The 20,008-nt window shown below is 38.5% G+C and overlaps 1 protein-coding gene across 1 annotated transcript in view; it reads left to right on the forward strand.

Annotated features, from left to right (window-relative positions):
- Positions 1-20,008, forward strand: part of GPR158 (G protein-coupled receptor 158) — a 308,287-nt gene that overhangs the window by 16,003 nt on the left and 272,276 nt on the right. The window contains exon 2 of the mRNA XM_060095467.1: positions 14,754-14,859. Coding sequence (XP_059951450.1) covers positions 14,754-14,859 — 106 coding nt within the window. The remainder of the gene's footprint in view (positions 1-14,753; positions 14,860-20,008) is intronic.

Below are 20,008 nucleotides of genomic sequence, written 5' to 3' on the forward strand. Positions count from 1 at the left end.
CTGTTATTATTTCTAAATCAGAATTCATTGGCACAAGCTATATATCTTTCTCTGAAAAGTTACTATGAATGGCTAACTTGTACCTTTTGTATAAAATATTAGGGTCTACAAAGAAGTCATTTAGAATAAAAAACTGTGCAGATTATCAGATGGGTAATTTGACTTGAAGGGCTATATGAATAAGAACCAACAGAAAAAAGAAATTTAATGATTTTAAAAATTACTAACCAAAAAGATTATTTTCACTTAGCTATTGTAGCCAAGCATAACTGACTTGTTTAATGAAATCACCAGGAAACTCAAGGTAGGAAATCGTTATATTTTAAGACAGGTTAGTGTCCACATTAGACATTTATTTTCTCTGACAGAATATACTTTCTTCTTATTTTTTCTCCCCTAGCAACTAAAAAAAGTATGTCTTTGGACATATTATATAACTTTTCTGAACCTTATTTTCCTCATCTATAAATCAAGAAAAGTACTTGCTCTTTTATAGAAGTGTTATTTGAATAAAACGAGTCAAGACAGGTGATCTCTTTGTAGTGGGTTCCCTGATAAGGGATTTTCCACCCCATTTAGAAATGGTCATATTCAAAGAGGTGATATAAAGAACACTGTGGATGTGTTTGATAAAATAAACTGTCCTCTCTTCATTTAAAATTGAAATAGAATGTAGCTCAAAATTATTGCAGTGAAAGAAAACCATAAAATGAGACATTAGTCAGCTACTTTTGCAAAAGCAGCAAACTCAAAATATATTTTTCAGGGGGACAATCATCTATTATCCAACTTTAAGCCCTAGCACTTTTAAGGTATGTGCTGCACTTAACTTTGAAAAAGGATCACCTTCAAGAGCCCCAAAGATTGTATACTTGTGGATGGAGAACTGATGTTCTGATTGATCTTACTTCATATTTATTGGTTCTCTCTCTTTTTATAAATCAAACTTGAGTTATTTTCCCCACACAAAATACATAGATCTTCCCAAGGAAGGTGTGACCTGATTGCCAAATGCCTTCCAAGAACAAGAAGCCAGACAGAGGAAGACATTTGTCACTATGTAAAGCTTTGGCAAGCTTCTATGGACATGGCAGCTGCAAAGTAGTGTCGGAGAACATTTTCTTGCTTTAAGACAGACTGTTGTCAAATTCTTCAAGATAATCTAGAGGGAACCAGACTGTGTTCTTGGTTCTCCTGTACTTCTTGTAGTTACGGGTTTGAGCTAAATGATAGAGATGTTTTTGTGAGCAGTGTTTTCTGAGGATGAGAGGCCCCAAGTGAGGAAGTTACCCAAAGATGATTGAAACATGAATCTACAGTCTTCTACAGTTATAAGGAAACAGAAAGGAAATCGCTCTTTGTCCCTTAAAAAAAAAAAGTCTCTTTTCCTTGATCCCACCCCACTATGAAACTAACCTGTGAAGTGTGCTCATCTGTTCATGTGCTATTTGTGTGCAAATCATTTCAGTTAAATAATTGCTATATTTCTCATTATTCTGCTTACTTTTTATTTATACAATTCTGTTTTAAGAATCTCTTCCTGCTGCTATGTATACAACCAGTCCATTTCCTTATTGATGCCTAGGACTCTACTGCTAAATAGCATGTAGAAATTGTCCAGTTCTAGGGATAGACACCCAGATTGTCTTCAGTTCCTTGCCATTACAATGACACTGTGGTAAGCTTATATGCCCCTTTATGGACCAGCATGAGAATTTCCTTGAAAGATGAACTGAATTGCAGGATTTCTGGGTCACAGGGAGGGGTAAATGTCATTTTACAAAATATTGCAAGATTGCTCTCTAGACAGGCTGCATCAGTCTACATATCCACCAGCAGGGCATAGGGGCTCCTATAGCCTCACTTTCCTGCCAACACTTGGCATCATACAGCTTTCTAATTTTTTGTCATTTTAATGAATGTAAAGTGATATCTCACTATTGTTTTACTTTGCATTTCTCTGACTACTAATTAGCTTAAGCATCTCTTCATGTGCGTGTAAGCCTGTTGGGTTTACTTTTCTGTAAACTGCTTGTTTATAGCCTTTGCCCATTTCCTATTGTGATTCCTATATTTCTGTTTTGCTACAAGAGATCCTGGTGTATTCTAGATATTATTTGCTTGTCAGTTTTAGATGCTGCAATATCACCCAATCTGTCATCTTTCGGGTAACTTTGCCCATAATATCTCCCCTTGAATGGAATTTTAAAAAATTTCTGATGCTACTTACTTAGTCAAAATTTTGCCTTACAGTTTATGCTTTTGGGTTTCATTTTAAGAAGTCTTTCAATGCTTTGCCACAAAAATATTCTCTTATAATCAACTACTACCATTAACGTTTTACCTTTCACAGTCAGGTCTTTAACACTGGGAGTTCACCTTGGTATATGGTATTGGGTAGGGATCCAGTTATTATTTTTATCCATTTAGTGAGCCAGGTTCCCAACATTATCAGCCTTTATCATACAAATAAGTGCCTTATATGCATGTGTATGTCTCTGAGCTCTCTGTTTTGTTCCACTGTTTCCCATGTCTGTTTTCTGGTCAATACTATTATGTTTCATTGCTGTGGTTGGGTAGTATGTCTCAATATTTGCTTAGGCAAAGCCTACCTCTTTCCCCTTTTCACAGCTGACTTTTATTCTTCTACTTAAAGTAAGCTATCAAGTTTCTAAAAAAAATCTATATAGAATTTTGATTGGTTCTGCATTAAATTTATAGCTCCATTTGATGAGAACTGACATTTTTAATACAGCAAATTATTCCCTTTCAGAGCATGTGATGTCTCTCCATTTATTCAGATCATCTGTTTTGTCCTTCAGTAGAGCTTCAAAATTTCTCCATAAAGGTTTTGTGTATTCTTGAGTAAGTTAACTTCTAGAGAATTTATGGGTTCTGTTGCTATTTTAAATGGCATCTTTTTAGTTATAACTTTTGTTGGAGATTGTTGGTGTAGAGAATGCTATTGATTTTTGTACATTGATCTGGTATCCATCAATCCTGCTGAACTTTCTTATTCTCATATTTGTCTGTTGATTTTATTGCTAAACAGTCATATCATCTACAAATAATGACAGCTTAATCTCTTCTATTCTGATCTTTATATCTCATTTCTTATTTTTTCTTACAGAATTAGTTGTGACTTTCAGTAACTATGTTAAACGGCATCAGTGATAGTAAACATTTTTGACTTAAAGGGAACATCTTAAAGAAAAAGTTCTTCCTTTAAGTATAGGGTTGATAGAGGCAAGTTTTACCAGGTTAAGAGTATCCTTCAATTTCTAGTATACCATTAAAAAAATTAGGTGTTGGAACTTTGTAAAATGCCTTTTTACATTGATTAAAACAATCATATAATTTTTCTAATTTCTTCTATTATTGCTGTGAATTTCATTGATATACCTTCTGATGTTAAAACATCCTTTTATTCTTGAGATATACTCCAGTGGATCATAATGTATAATTATTTTAATATATTTTAATATTTGCTTAGCCAGGATTTCCTTTAGGATTCTTGGATCTATATGCAGAGTTAAAATGGGACTTTTTTTTTTATATTGTCCTCATGTGGCTTGGAATCAAAATCATATAAAATAAATTGGATAATTTTGGGTTTTATTGGTTTTAAGAACTTGTAAAAATAAAAGAACTTTTCCTTAAAAGCTTGGTAGAATTCATATACAAAACCATGTTCGTAGGCCTGAAGCTTTTCTGGGAAGTGAATGATTTAAAACTCTCTATGCTTATGGTTGTATTCAAGTTTTATATTCCCTTTGTGGCAAATTTGGCATTGTATATTTTCTATCAATTTATCCATTTTTTTCATTTCCTCTAGTTTTTAAAAGTTTGTTACAAAATAATTAATCATATATATTTTTTTGTTTGTTTGTTTGTTTGCGGTACGCGGGCCTCTCACTGTTGTGGCCTCTCCCGTTGCGGAGCACAGGCTCCGGACGCGCAGGCTCAGCGGCCATGGCCCACGGGCCCAGCCGCTCCGCGGCACGCAGGATCCTCCTGGACTGGGGCACGAACCCGCGTCCCCTGCATTGGCAGGTGGACTCTCAACCACTGCGCCACCAGGGAAGCCCCATATATTGTTTTTTAAATAATAATAGCTTTTAAAACATTCCTTTGTATCTATTCATTCTGTGTATTGTTTATTTGCCTATTTCCTGTTTATTTGCATATTTTCTCTTTAATTCTTGAGTCTCCCTTATTTATCTTTCCAAAGAAATTTAGTTTTTTTATAACTAAAAATTTTTAAACTATTTTGAAATACTTTCAGACTTTCAGAAGATTAGCAAAGACAATACAGAAAGTTCCCATATACCCTTCACCCAGCTTCCTAAAACATTAACATCTTACATAAAATAATTAAAACTAAGAAACTAATATTAGTACAACACTGTTAACTAAGCTACAGATTTTATTCAGATTTCCTCAGTTTTTCCACTAATGCTCTGTTTCTCTTCCAGGACCCAAAATAGGATACCATATCTTATGGGCTGAATTATGTTTCCCCAAAATTCGTATGTGGAAGTCCTAACCCTCAGTACCTCAGAATGTGACAGTATTTTGAGACAGTATCTTTAAAGAGGTAATTAAGTTACAATAAGGTCATTAAGATGGACCCTAATCCAATATGACTTGGGTCTTCATAAGAAGAAATTAGGGCACAGGAACACACAAAGGGAAGACCATGTGAAGACACAGAAAGAAGATGGCCATCTACAAGCCAAGGAGAGAGGTCTCAGAAGAAACCAACCCTACTGACGCCTTGACCTTGGACTTTTAGATTCCAGAATTATGAGAAAATACGTTTCTGTTGTTTAAACCACCCAGTCTGGGTACTTTGTTATGGCAGCCCTAGCAAACTAATATATCATTTGTTCTTCATATTTCCTTAGTCTCCTCCAATCTGTGACAGTCCCTCAGTCTTTCCTTGCCTTTAAACAATACTCTCTTATGTTATCAACTATCAGTTGACACTTTTGAAGAGTGCTGCTAAGATATTTTGTTGAATATCCCTCTATTTGGATTTGTCTGATACTTTCTCATGATAAGACTGAGGTTATGGACTTTTGAGAAGAATACAATAGAGGGGGAATGCTCTTCTCGTTGCATCATACCACAGAGTACATAGTATCGATATGTCTTATTACTGGTGATGTTAACCTTGGTCACTTGGTTAGTGGGGTGTTTGCCAGGTTTCTCCACTCTAGTTACTATTTTTCCCTTTCTGTATTTTATTCTAAGTGAATCACTAAGTTAAGCTCACACTCAAGGGAAGGTGAATTCACTTCTTCCTGGAGGGAGGAGTATCAAAGAATTCTGGACATATGTTAAAACCACTACAGTAATGAATAAATGTTTTGGGGGAGATGATTTGAGCTTATTCAAATATCCTGTTTCTTCTTAATGTTTTTCCCAGTAATTTTAGGATTTATCAGCAGGTCTTGCCTGTAACAATTATTTTTTATTTATTTATTTTTTTGCGGTACGCGGGCCTCTCACTGTTGTGGCCTCTCCCGTTGCGGAGCACAGGCTCCGGACGCGAGGCTCAGCGGCCATGGCTCATGGGCCCAGCCACTCCGCGGCATGTGGGATCTTCCCGGACCGGGGCACGAACCCGTGTCCCCTGCATCGGCAGGCGGACTCTCAACCACTGTGCCACCAGGGAAGCCCCCTCCCTCATTCCTTCTAAATGTATGAGTTGGAATTCTTTTGTAACAAAGAGTTCTGTCTTCTTCCTCATTTATTAACTTAATCATTTATTCATATGAGTATGGACTTACGGATATTTATTTTGGGGGTTGAATCGATATTATCATTATTTATTTCATTGCTCAAACTACTCCAGCTTCCACAATTGGGAACTCTTTTAAGTTGGCTTGTGTGTCTTTTTGACATGCCCTTGTTCTTATTTTATGAAAATGATGCTTTAAGTGTACCTTGCATTTTCCCTGCCCCAGCCCTAGGTTCAGTCATTTCTCTAACCCTTGTTCCAGAATTTTTTTTTACTTGTAGTGTATTCACTGCCATTCAAATCTAAGTATTCATTAATTTTCTTTTTCAACCTAAGGGTTATTTAGGAAATTGTTTTAATTTTCCAAACATGTGAGATGTATTTAAGCTATCCTTTTAAGAAATTTAATTTATAATTTAATGCATTATGACTAAAGGACATAGTGTGTATGACACTGATCCTTTGGAATCCGAGGTTCCCTTTGAAATATTATCTCTGGTTTATTTTTGGTAAATATTCAGTAAATATTCTGTGCATGTTAAAACAAAAAGTGAATTATTTGTCACATGAAGAGCTCTATATATGCCTAAATAGCTTAAGTCTACAGCTTAATTGTACTGTTGAGATATTTGCTAATTGCTTCTTCCTGTTCAATCTATCAGTTTCTCAGAGGTATGTCAGAATTTCCAACAGTTATTTCTTTCTTATGTCAATTGTTGATAAATATACACACATACACACAAGCACACACACGTGCCCTTGGCAGCATATATGCCCTTGGTAGCTATATCCTCTAAATCCACTGTTTCTTTTCCGCGTATACAGTGTCTATATTGGTTAGAGGCTCCAGTTACCTATTTCTGCATAACAAATTACTGAAAAACCTAGGGGCATAAAACAAGCATTTTTCTCACAGTTCTGTGGACCACAGATCTGGGAAGAGCTTGGCTGAGTGGTTTGTTTCTAGTGTATGCAGTGTCAGCTGGCATGGCCGGGGCTGGAAGACCCCCTTCTAAGGTGGCTTCTTCATTCATATATCTGGCAACTGGGCTGAGAAGTTTGGAATAGCTGGGGGATGCATGGGCACTGCTCAGTAAACTCTCTTTCCACATTTACTCCGCCTGGCACCTTGCATTTACTTCCAGCAGGGTAATAGGGTAGTACGGCTTCTTATCTGCAGAATACACTTACTCCTCTCAAGTCTCCCACCCCCAAAGTCGTATCTCACTGTGATATTGTCTTGAAGTCAGGACTCAGCCAACTGAACGAGACCCAGATGAGCATGAGTGCTATGTGTATAGTTCAAGTATAGTATCTCTCAATTTAAAGACCTGTAAAGAAACATTATCTGTCCCCTGCCCCCAGTATCCCTGAAACATCCACATGTGATAAAGAGATAGGACAATTACAATAACACTTCAGTTGAAAAAGCAGGGGAACAGGATACACATAGCAGTTACTAGTCTATGGCAATTCTGAAATTCATTTCAACACATATTGCCAATTTCCTGATTAGGACCAGTCCTGCTCCCTGGGAAAATTCTCTGAAGGTCCTGGCTTTACCCTCTGGCCCCCTGATTCTGTCCTCTGAGCTACTTTTCCTTTTCCCTAAGAAACTGACTATATTTGCAATTGAGTGGCCTTCTCAGCTGGCTTCCTGCCCATAGAAGGGTGGGGGTGGGGAAAGTGTCTTAAAATTTTGCACTATCTCTTTTCTTTTTAATTCAAGATGATAGTGCTCCTACCTATGCTATTCATTGAAAAACGTAGGTTTCCAATGAATCTTACTGGATTTCATTCTACTAGACAGAAGTCACATTTACAAATCTCTTTAAGACAGGAAGTTTTCTATCTTGGGTCCTGTGGTTACTGTGCAATAATGCCTTGAGAATCTTAGAATCCCCATTGTTTGACAGTGAGGGTCTATGAGGCATACACATAAGACCATCAGAAGTCCTTTAGTCTAGCTGAGAGCCTCTACGAAATACTGCCTTACACCTTTCTTAAGTCTTAACAAAGGATTTTCCAGACCCACCCTGAGGTGGTTCTTTGCTCTGAAGCCATTTCATATTCTGAGAATCTTTTGCTAGAATAGACAGGGGATGTACAACAATTTTATTTCCAAACCCTGACTCTAGTATTTCCTCTAAATTTCACCCCAAAACTAAGCAACTCCACAACAGCATTATTCACAATACCCAAAAGATGGAAGCAACTCAGCGTCTATCAACAAATGAATGAATAAACAAAATACAGTATACACATACAATGCAATATTATTCCATTAAAAAGGAAGGAAATTCTGACACATGATACAACATGGATGAAACCTGAGGACATTATACAAAGTGAAATAAGCCAGCCACAAAAAAGACACGTATTGTATGATTCCACTCATGAGATGCCTGAAGCCGTCAAATACTTAGAGATAGAAGTTAGAATTGTGGCTTGAATATAGGGGCTGGGCAGAGGAGGGGGATGGGAAATTGTTGTTTAATGGGTATAGAGTTGTAGTTTTGCAAGATGAAAAGAAGTCTGGAGACTGCATAACAATATGAAGTACTTAACACTACTAAACTGTACATTTAAAAATGGTTAAGATGGTAAATTTTGTTATATATATTTTACCACAATTACAAAATTTAAAAAGCCAAAAACAAAACAAGACTAAGCAACTCTTTCTTTAGTTCATACCTTTTTCTTTGTATTCTATCACAGTCAGCTAGAAAAAGCCAGGTAGTATTCTCTGCATTTTACCTGGAAACTTCCTTAGCCATATCCACAAGTTCATTGGTTTACAGGTGACAGCGTTGCCAAACTTTCCAACTATTACGTACCAAAGGCTGCTTTTCCTTCTGTCTCCAGTATCATTCCTACACTGTCCTTAAGACTCACCAACATATTCCCACCTTTATTAACCATTTCTTTGAGGCCCTTCTAGCTTCTGCCTCTGCCTGGGCCCAAAGCCAGTGCCATACGTTTTAGGCTTCTGTTATGTAAGCTACCCCCTGCTAGGCACCTGGTCCTGTTCTGGTTATCTATTGTCTGGAGGAAATGACGGATGGCAGCTGGTCTAACAGCATCTTTTTTTATCAACTCTTTATTTTGGCAGAACTTCTGCCCTGATTCCCCATCAAAATTGACTAATGGGTTGTTACTGTCAATTTCTGTAGTGATGAAGAAGGAAAATTATGGCCCAAGATAACGTGGTGAAGAAACAAAAGGAGAATTTCAAAACGTTCCTTCAACATATCCAGTTTTTCTTCCCAGTCATTCACCCATAGCAGTCCATGATAGTTTTGTTTCCTTGGGTTTTCACACGTGCACGTGCTCTCTCTCTCTCTGGTCATGGTTATTTTAGCTACTATTCACATCTCTCTAGCATCTGCAATTTTTCAAGGTTAATTTTGGGGGGGTGGGCGCTGATTTAGGAGCTGAGGGGAAATATTACAAAGACATGGGCTATGGAAATTTTAGTCTGGTGGGAAAAACAGATCATTAAAAATACAATATTATAATAAAAGGTGCTAATGAAATGAAGAAGGTAAGCACAGTGTATTATGGGGAGAACAGAGACGCAGTTTCTAAATGAGACTTGGAGTTCACAGAAGGCTTTAAAAAGGAGCCAGGTAGGAGCTATGATAGGTAAAGCACAACTGAGGCAAAGGAACTTCAGATATAAAGGTATCTATAAAAGAATGATTTTTTGAGATAGCATGAATTATTTAGGACCCCACATGTAATTCTGAATTGTCTGGAACAAAAAATATATGCAAGTGAGTGGGTGGAGAAGTTAGAAGTAGGAGGGGCCGGAATATAATGTTATAGCAAGGAGCTTGGATTTCATTCTTCAGGAGAGTGGGAAATATTGATTTTAAGCAGGGAATTGTGAGGATCATATTTACAAATTTCAAAGATTAAACAGACAGCAGTGTTTCATGCTTAAGCTCTACGGCCCCTTGCTTGCATGGGAATTTTCTAAAGCCCTGGAATAGGCACTAACAACGAATTTTGTGGTCAATTGTTTTTTGTAAAATTTGCAAAAGGAAGATACAATTGAATAGTCTCTTTCTACTATAACTTGCCTCCATTACATTTTCCCTAGGCTGTGGGCATTACTGGAAATTGGTTAAGGGGAAGTTCTCGATTATTTAGTAATATATATTAAAGTAGTCTGTAGTCACTTCTGTCTATAGCTAAGTTCTGGTATAGAAATGCCTTCTGGTAATGATCTTACTACCCAACCAGCACTTGTAACACAAGCATGTAGGGCCAAAGGTCATATTGTGATAAAAATGTATATTCATAGTTTTGTATTTGTTTTTTAAAGAAGGACCCTAAACCGTATCAACGTGAGAGCCTACAAACCGAGATCTTCACCTGGAGCAATGCCAGACAGGACCAAATTAGTAAACTATTATAAAAATTTTTTAGCTCTCTGAGAGATGAAGACCTGAACCAGGCAGAAATAGCAGAAATGGAGAGGAGGGGTCAAGGTGCATGCAGGGAGTAGAATCTATGGAACTTGGCAATTGTTTTGATTTGGGGGGTGAGTTTCAGAACAAACAAGTTATCTACCAGATAACTGTAAGGACGGAAGCCCATTCATGGCGAGAGAACGTCAGGGAAATTCCAAATTTGGTTGGAGGATAAATCCTGTTTGGTGCTTTTGCTGCCTTTCAGGAGTCAGAAAGAGAAGTGGAGGAAAATGCTAGTCTGCGGCTCAGCTAAGCACCGAGAGGTTTGGGGGATGTTATTTGCTCTATTTTCCATTCTCTGGATGCCACTTACCAGGCTCTTCTTGGCCCTCGTCTTCCGGTCCTCAAGCCACCCCACGTGAGCCACTTCCGCGCCCTCAGAGTTTCCCGGCGGCGCCCGCTCACCGGATGTGGGAGCAGCACTTCCGCCCCAGAGGGGCTTGCTCAGGAGACACAGTGCGCAGGCGCGGCGGGGCCTTCCGCGGGCTCAAGTTCTTCCGGCGCGTGTGCGTCCGCGTTTGAGTGTTTGCGTTGCTGTGGCTGAATGCTTTTCCCAAACCGAGAGAGCGTTCTCTTTCCGCTGAATGCCCCAGGCCTCCATTTCCTGACCTCCCACAGAAAGTCACGGCGCCTTCCCAAGGGCTTTGTAGGTCTCCAGGCACCGAGGCCCAGGCGCTAATGAAAAAGAGTCAGCGCTGATTTCCAGCTGGTAAACGCACGGCTCGTTACATTTGGTGGGTTTTAAATTTTATTTATTTATTTATTTAATTTTTGCTGTGTTGGGTCTTCGTTGCTGCGCGCGGGCTTTCTCTAGTTGCAGTGAGCGGGGGCTGCTCTTCGTTGCGGTGTGCAGGCCTCTCATTGCGGTGGCTTCTCCTGTTGTGGAGCACGGGCTTTAGGCACATGGGCTTCAGTAGTTGTGGCATGCAGGGTCAGTAGTTGTGGCTCGTGGGCTATAGAGCACAGGCTCAGTAGTTGTGGTGCACGGGCTTAGTTGCTCCGCGTCATGTGGGACTTTCCCGGCCCAGGGCTCGAACCTGTGTTCCCTGCATTGGCAGGCGGATTTTTAACCACTGCACCACGAGGGAAGCCCACCTTTGTAGGTTTTACTCTGAGCCCAGAGAGCTTCATGAGCTGAGTTTCAAGTCTGCGGTGACCTTTTGTTTCCTGTTTAGGAACCTGGAATTAAGGGGGGAAATTCTCAACCATTAAGATACCAATTTCTTAAGCCAGGTTTCTCAGGCAAGGGACCAGAGTAATTGCATCCTCCTGGAGTCCCAAATTAACCCGTGTCCCTGAGCCAGCTCTGGAGGATTTGGAGATTTCCACTATCTTGCCCTCAAGGGTAGCAAGATAGTGGAGGAAGGGCTTCCCTGGTGGCGCAGTGGTTGAGAGTCCGCCTGCCGATGCAGGGGACACGGGTTCGTGCCCCGATCCCGGAAGATCCCACATGCCGCGGAGCGGCTGGGCCCGCGAGCCATGGCCGCGGAGCCTGTGTGTCCGGAGCCTGTGCTCCGCAACGGGAGAGGCCACAGCAGTGAGAGGCCCGCGTACAGCAAAAAAAAAAAAAAAAAAATAATAAATAAAGATAGTGGAGGAAAACTTGACCTTATTATTACTAACGATTGTGGAACAAACAAATACATATTTTCATTAGTTTCCTACTTACATTCTTTTTTTTTTTTAGCAAACCTGTCTCTTTTTTTAAAATTTTATTTGTTTATTTATTTATTTATGGCTGTGTTGGCTCTTCGTTTCTGTGCGAGGGCTTTCTCTAGTTGCGCAAGTGGGGGCCACTCCTCATCGCGGTGCGCGAGCCTCTCACTATCGCGGCCTCTCTTGTTGCGGAGCACAGGCTCCAGACGCGCAGGCTCAGTAATTGTGGCTCACGGGCCTAGCCACTCCGCGGCATGTGGGATCTTCCCAGACCAGGGCTCGAACCCATGTCCCCTGCATTGGCAGGCAGATTCTCAACCACTGCGCCACCAGGGAAGCCCCCTACTTATATTCTTAATAAGCCGTTCAAGTATACCAAAATGTAGTGGATAGTGGTAGTCCAGTGGGAAATTTTATGTTGCTGAGGAAGATGGCTGGTAACTTAGAGTGTGAATACGAATCTGCTGTGATTATACCTTGAACCATTGACTTAGAAATCTTACTTCGGTGAGGCTTATCCTGACCACCCGTTAGAAAAAGTTTAACCTACCCTCCCTCTACTCCCAGCCGTCCTCTTACCTCCTTGAAGGTGTTTTTTTGTTTTGTTTCTGTTTTCTCCATTGCACTTTTTAGTCTGTAATACGAAGTGTAATTTACTTATTTATTATAGCCCTGGTTTATTATTTGTCTGTCCCACACTAGAGTTAAGCTCCATGAAGGCAGGAACTGTTTTTTTCCTGCTTACTAATGTATTTCAGAGACTTAGAACAATTTTGGCTCAGAGTAGGTGCTCAGTAAGTAATTTATTGAATGAATGAAAAACTGAATATGTTATTTTCCAAAGACCGTAAGTAGAGCCCAGAGTGAGCTTGCCCTGATTGCCATGACCTATATGGAACACAGTTTTATGGGAAGTCCTGGTTGGTGAAGACAGCAAGTCAACCAATGTTTATGGAATGTCTGGTCTACCCCAAGTGATAACTTTCCACATTCCTCAGAATTTAGCATCCGTTCTCCATGAAATATTCTGATACTTTTTAAGGCATCTTAAATCTTTGGGGTTCCTTGGGCAGGACCTATGTGGTTCATCTCCATAGCATCTCTAATTTTGATATGCACATACCAGACAATAAATATTTGTTGAAAGAGCTAACTGGTTTATGGCATTAGGTCACTTGGGAATTCAGTTAATTATCACATGAATAGTATTTGTTTTATGGAATTATGGTCCACAATAGTAGCATTTTTCAAACTGGGGCTATTTCTCTGAAGGATTTATCAGGTTTTTATGATAAATTTTTGGGTCTTCCTTTCAGTGATCCTCTGAAAAATGAACTTACACATATTCTGGGTTGTCTGGATAACCACATACTGATGGGAGGTTTTGGTGTACCTGTTTGTTTTTGTGTCTCTTTTGAGCATGTTAGCACTAGGTAACACAGTACATACGTTGTCACAGGTTAATAAGAACAGAGGCAGCCTTAAAAAGTAAATGATTTATTCACTCTAGATGAAGCCCAAATGACATTAAGCCACTTTGTCAGAAGCTTTCACAGTAATTTAAAAGGAGAAAAGAGATGAGAAAAATGAGTCATAACATGTGGTAAAACAGTCTTGCTGAACTAGCAGTTGGTACCATATTTCTTTTCTGAGAGGTAATTTAGTTCAGCAAAACATAATCATTGGTGTTTTTAAAGTAATTTTTTAAATTTAAAAATTGTTGGCTTTATAGTTTTTCATTTGTTTTGCTATTTTGTGTGTGTGTGTTTTGTAGCTAGAAAAGCTATAATGTAAGGAATTTGAGCCCACCTTTATGTTTGTACGTATTTAATAATATCATAATGAAAATAGTTTAAGTTGGGGACATGGGACCTTGAAAATGTGCTTTTACATTTAGTGAGTTTTAGTGGGGTGTTTATGCTTTACTCACCTGGTGAAAAAAAGTCATTAGAGCTTTGGGCTTCAGGGCCAGTCCCCAGAATACTTACTTCAAGTAAGTCCAGGTGTGATAGCTCAGTGTAGGACAGTTAAGTCTGTTACTGCTGGTGCTAGGGGTGCTAGTGGTGGTGAAAAATAGAAGAGAGTGATCTTAGGAAAATATAGGAAGATTGATTGGCAAATATGGAGGAATTTTAGGTAAAGTTGGAGCTTTCTTTGCAATTTTGTGTTTGGCTTTGAATTTGTGAGTTCTCTTTCTTAGTGACCTTTCTCAAATGGGTAAGTGAAATGCAGTGTTTTTATTTCTAGATTTAAAAGAGTAAACACTAAACGGCACTTCTGTGGATGGTGCAAATCTGTTCAGTGTGGAACACTGGAAGACCTAAAGAACTACTTAAAGTCATTGTGATAGAAGATCAGAGGAAAGAGATGCTTATTTTCTGATACTGTCTTCCCCTCTTAACTCATTCCCCTGACCCCTTGCCCCAACCTTCCCATCCCAGGCCCTGCATTGGGAAATAGGAGTAGAAAGAAATAAGGGCTTTTAAAAAAATTTACTTTAATAGAAGGGGTACTGGGAGCAGGTGTTATTTGAGTCGACTTTGCTACCATGTCCAGAGTAATACTGTCTGGAGTTCAGTCAATCAGCAAATATTTATTGAACACCTACTGTGTGCCAGGCATTATCCAGGGAGCTGAAACAGTGAACAATACAGAGTCCCTGCTTTCGGACTTACATAAAACTAATTCTTTATGATTCTGTTCTATTCTGTCTCTATCTACACTCGGTACACTTTAGATGAATATGAGTGGGCAATTTGAAGAATGTTAGTGCATTCTTTATGCTGATTTGGCTGATTTCTAGGGTAGAATACAGAGTTAGATATTGTAAAGGCTCAAATTAATTGGTTCTTTTTGTCTTTCTCTGTTTTAAGGGGTGTCATGAAAGTTGACATAAATCTTCAGAAGGTGGACATTGACCAATGTTCAAGTGATGGCTGGTTTTCAGGAACTCACAAATGTCACCTTAACAATTCAGAGGTAAGAACATGGAGATAAAGTTCTCTGAAATCAGAAGCTCAGAAATATAATACTTTTGAATAAACTGTATTTGTGTGGGTAGGTGAACAAGAGGCATCTTACTGGGTAAAAAATCTCCTATGCAGGTCTGAATGTTGCCAAATGAACTGAAAGAGAAGTAGAAAATGAAATTTGTGCAGCATAACTGTTCATTTGGGGACTAAGAGAAGGCTGAAACTAAAATTACGTCTGAAGTTTGGCTTTAGTCAAAGGCTGACCCTATTGTTCAAAATGGGCTGGAAATTAAACTAGCCCTGAAGTGAGAAACCAGTCCCAAGAGGGGTCAACCAAATTATGCACATTTTTATGGAGTATAATGCTTGTTGAAACATTGATGGTATTCATTCAGACACCCTGCCATCTGCTAGAAAAGCAATAGAGAAAGTATGGCTAGGAGATTTTGTAAAAAAGGAGAAAACTGTACACAGGAAACTGAAACAGAAATGTGTGTATTTGGTGTGTTGTTTCCAATTTGCAGTTCCTATCCATACTTGATTTCATGGAACTCTGGTTGGTGAGGGACAGGCAGAGAGATCATACTTCTGGAAATAAGGCTGTCACTTGTCATTAAAAAAAATTTTTTTTTTATTGAATGAAAGATTCTTTAAATTCTGTAGTGCTTTACAGTTTTCAAGTTTCACACGGTTGATTTCATATAATCCCATAATAACCCTTTTTTCCCCTCTACCCCTATATTGCACCTCTCCCCATTCCCTCTTTCCACTGGTAACCACTAGTTTGTTCTCTGTATCTGTGAGTCTGCTTCTTTTTAATTATATTCACTAGTTTGTTGTATTGTTTAGATGCCATATGTAAGTGATATCACACAGTATTTGTCTTTCCCTGCCTGACTTATTACACTTAGCATAATGCCCTCCAGGTTCAAACATGTTGCTGCAAATGGCAACATTTCATTCTTTTTATGGCTATGTAGTATTACATTGTGTGTGTGTGTGTGTGTGTGTGTGTGTGTGTGTGTGTGTGTATATATATACACACCACACCGTCTTTATTCATTCATCTGTTGATGGACACTTAGGTTGCTTCCATATCTTGGCAATTGTAAATAATGCTGCTATGAGCATTGGGGTGCATGTGTCTTTTCAAGTTAGTGTCACTTGTCTTTGGTAGTTTCAGAGATGACATGTGATGACATCCTCATTTCATTTTCAGTAATCTATCTCTGAGGTCCCAAAATACTCTGAAACAAATGTACAGTAAAGCTCCTGACCTTCAGTACTTGGGCTATCTCAACTTTCCATGAATTTATGAGGAAAGTCAGCTTGATTTATTTAAAATAGGGAATATTCCCATAAATGTAGTAATCTACATGTTCAGTTTGAATTTTTGCCACATACTCCCGCAGCCCACCACTACCCAAGTAATCTTCCACAGTTCCCCACATCCCCCTACATTCCACGTACACCTCCACCTGCCCTCCATACTTCCCACCACAATATCCCTCAGTCCTCCCACCCCCGATGAAACCCCCCAAATCCCCCACATCCCTCTAAGCCCATCGCACATCCCCACCATGTTTCCATGACCCCCTCTTCCTCAGTACCCCACACATCCCCACTCCCACATCTCCATACACCTCCACGTAGCCAACCCTCTGCACAGCCCTGACTTCCTTCACTCCCTGCCCCCAGATTGGGACCCAATTATGTCAATGAAATGTTTCTGTCTTGTCAAGTCACAGAGGTCAAGATCCTCTTTTCATCTCCCTTCACTGTTGAACTTTTCTGAGTTCCCACTTCCCTTTGGATGGTTCTGGCATTTCTAAAGATATGAATTTCAGTCACTGATTTGGTAAATATCTTTAGCCTGATTCTTATCTCCATGCCAATGGCATATAGCTACAAAGCTTTGTCTTTTAGCCAGAGTGGAATTTTTTCTGCATGGGTGTCATATTGTGGATATTGATCTGTACGTGCTCATTTCTGTATAGCCTTGTTTCAGTGGTGCTCCTGGGTGGTTCAATAAACAGTCTGTCTAGAAACAAGGAGATATTTTTTTTATCAGTCTGTTACAGTTGCTGCTTGCCTCTAATTATCTGGTTGTTTTTTTTCCATATAGCACATCTATGTATTTGACTAGATGGTCTTACTGGGTGGCCTTTTGAAAGATTGATTTATTTTCATTGCATCAGGATTATCAATTTTCTGAGGGTTGTGTCTTTTTAAAGCTTTCAAATAAAGCTAAGTTATTTCAAGGTAAAATATTATCCTCTATTCTGGTAAACAAAGATTAGGGTGAATGTGTAACTTTTGGCTTTATATATGGGAGCATTGCATTTATTCAATTCCTATAGGAAAAAAACAGAAAAACATACCCTGTAAGACAACCAACAGTTCAGTGAATCTCATTTGAAAATGTTGTACAAAGAGGTTTAATGATCAAAAAATAACATCAACAAACACTGAATCTACAAAATGCATGTTTTGAAAACTCTGGATCCCTTGACCCCTTTACTTGCCCAGGTCCTAGGGTTGGGAGTCGAGATCTTGGTGTCTTAGGCTGGGCCCCTGAGGCCCTTGGTGGGTAGTCTGATTGACACAGGGCTGGCCTGGAACTTCTCTAAGGTTCTGGAGTTGGTTCTGGTCACTCTAGGTACCTGCTGCCGGTCCATACCACATCCTCAGACTTGGGACCAGCAGTGGTCTTTCAGTCCTTCCCTGTAGTGATGTGAATTGGAGACTAGGAATTGGCTTCTACTGATGTCTTTATTGCTTGGGAAACAAAGAAAAGCTCTTGTTCAGGGCGTTTTTCATCTGCACTGGCTCACCTTTGTTCCTTGTCACAGATTTTCTGTCACAGACCCCAAGGATCATTGTGTAAACCAGCTTGTTTTGGGACCTATCTACCACGATTCATATTTGTAAGGTGTAGGGGCCTGTCTATGAAAATCCACATCACTAGAAACAGAGATACTCATCGTGTTTACTGGGTTTTATTTTGCCAATATTTAACGTTCTTCTCTTGTAAATACCACAGGGAGTTACAAATTTCAAAGTTATAATTGAGGCAAACTTTTAACTTAAAATTTTTTCTTCCAGTGTGTTGGCTTTTCAGCCTCCAAGGTATCTTAAACTAGTATAGCGAGTCTGATGTTGGAAACAGATAAGTGGTATGTAACCAATGAGAGAAGCCTCAGGAGCATTTTAGAAAGGCATGGGATAGTTTGTGAGGAGAATAAATTCTCAACAGGTTTGGGTTGTTATCGAGTCTAGGAGGCCAATAAGTATTTTTGAAGGGCATAGTAAATTGAGATCTGAGTCGACACCCTGAACTGGATTGCAGGATTTTTCTGGCTGTTTTTATGACTGATTCACATCACTGCTACCTGGACTTGATCATGTTTTCAGTATCCATTTAAATAATTCTTGACCTATTTCATATCACTGTTTGCTTTGAGTACACAAAATCTTCTCCTACAGAATAGTTTATTAAAAACATTCAAATAAATTGATATTGTTGTTTTAAAGGTTTTCTTTTACTTTGTTTCCATTAGAAGAATTTTTAAAACACTATTTAAAGTAGGAAACATTAGGACAGTGGCCTTGAAACTTTTTGATTATATTCTATTAGTAAAAATGCTTTAAGCATTCACCAATGGTATTTGTATATTTTTTATGCTATAAAGTATATGCATCTTTTGTTATATATTCTGTATATTATAAATCAGAAAACTTAATTGGGTTGAGATAAATATGAAATACGGTTTTAATGTAGATTATATTTTATAAAAATAAATATATCTTTAATGAGAGCAATGTAATTGACTGATTTAAAGTTTTTGAAAAATTTTCAGTGACAATGTTATGATTGATTATGCTTCATCATTTTAAAAAAATCTTAGTTTAGTCATTTGCAGAGACGTGGATGGATCTAGAGAGTGTCATACAGAGTGAAGTAAGTCAGAAAGAAAAATATCGTATATTAACGCATATATGTGGAATCTGAAATAATTGGTATAGACGATCTTTGTAAATAGACGATTTACAAAGCAGAAATAGAGACACAGATGTAGAGAACAAATGTATGGATACCAAGGGGGAAAAGTGGGGGGTGGGATGAATTGGAAGATTGGGATTGACATATATACACTATTGATACTATGTATAAAATAGATAACTAATGAGAACCTACTGTATAGCACAGGGAATGCTGCTCAATGCTCTGTGGTGACCTAAATAGGAAGGAAATCCAAAAAAGAGGGGATATATGTATAGCTGATTCACTTTGCTGTACAGCAGAAACTAACACAACGTTGTAAAGCAACTATACTGCAATAAAAATTAAAAACAAACAAACAAAATCTTAGTTTAATACTTAGTAATGCAATGATTCAGAAGTCTCTAAGTTCAGTTTATTTTTATATTTAGTTTTAATGTCTGTCATAGTTGAAAATATGCCTCACAAGGATATGTCAGTCCCAACTGAAGAAATTAATTATTGACTATATTTTCTAAATAACAGTGTTCATTTCTCAGTTCCATCTACCAATTTTGCCAAGGTTTTTTTCAGAAATACAGCTGGCAGTTTTTCATCTTACCTGAAGTCACCTGGTCCCTACTAATTGGAAAGCTGGGCATTTTAATATTTTAAAAGAATAGGTTAAAAATCCACTCAGACTTTCATGGGGAATATTTTGAAACAGATTAGGAAATTTTATTTCCAAGTTTAAACTGTATGGCTATGTGAGTATTTATAGTTTTTGGCAACAAAACCCACATAACACTGAAAATATTTCCAAATATCCGTTTTCAAAGTGCTCACTTCAGAAGGCTTTCACATGGATTATTGAAGTGTCACATTTACTTTGAAGGAAGAGCTTATATATTAAAAAAAAAAAAACCTGCTACGTAGACACTACTGACATCCACTTGTCATAGAGCAGGTCAGCAAATTTAGAACATTTGCCTTTTTTGTAAACAGCAGTGCATAACTAATCTTCGAGTTTAGAAGCAAGTAGTTCACTCTGATAATCAGAAAATCTTTGTGTGGGAGAAGGTTTTCCAGGTCACACACCATCTTGTTATGAAGAGTTGTAAATATTTTACAATTTAAAATAATATACTCTGTAAATCCATGTAGATGGTCATAT

Source organism: Mesoplodon densirostris, chromosome 4, assembly GCF_025265405.1.
Source record: "Mesoplodon densirostris isolate mMesDen1 chromosome 4, mMesDen1 primary haplotype, whole genome shotgun sequence".
NCBI classification, from domain to species: domain Eukaryota; kingdom Metazoa; phylum Chordata; class Mammalia; order Artiodactyla; family Ziphiidae; genus Mesoplodon; species Mesoplodon densirostris.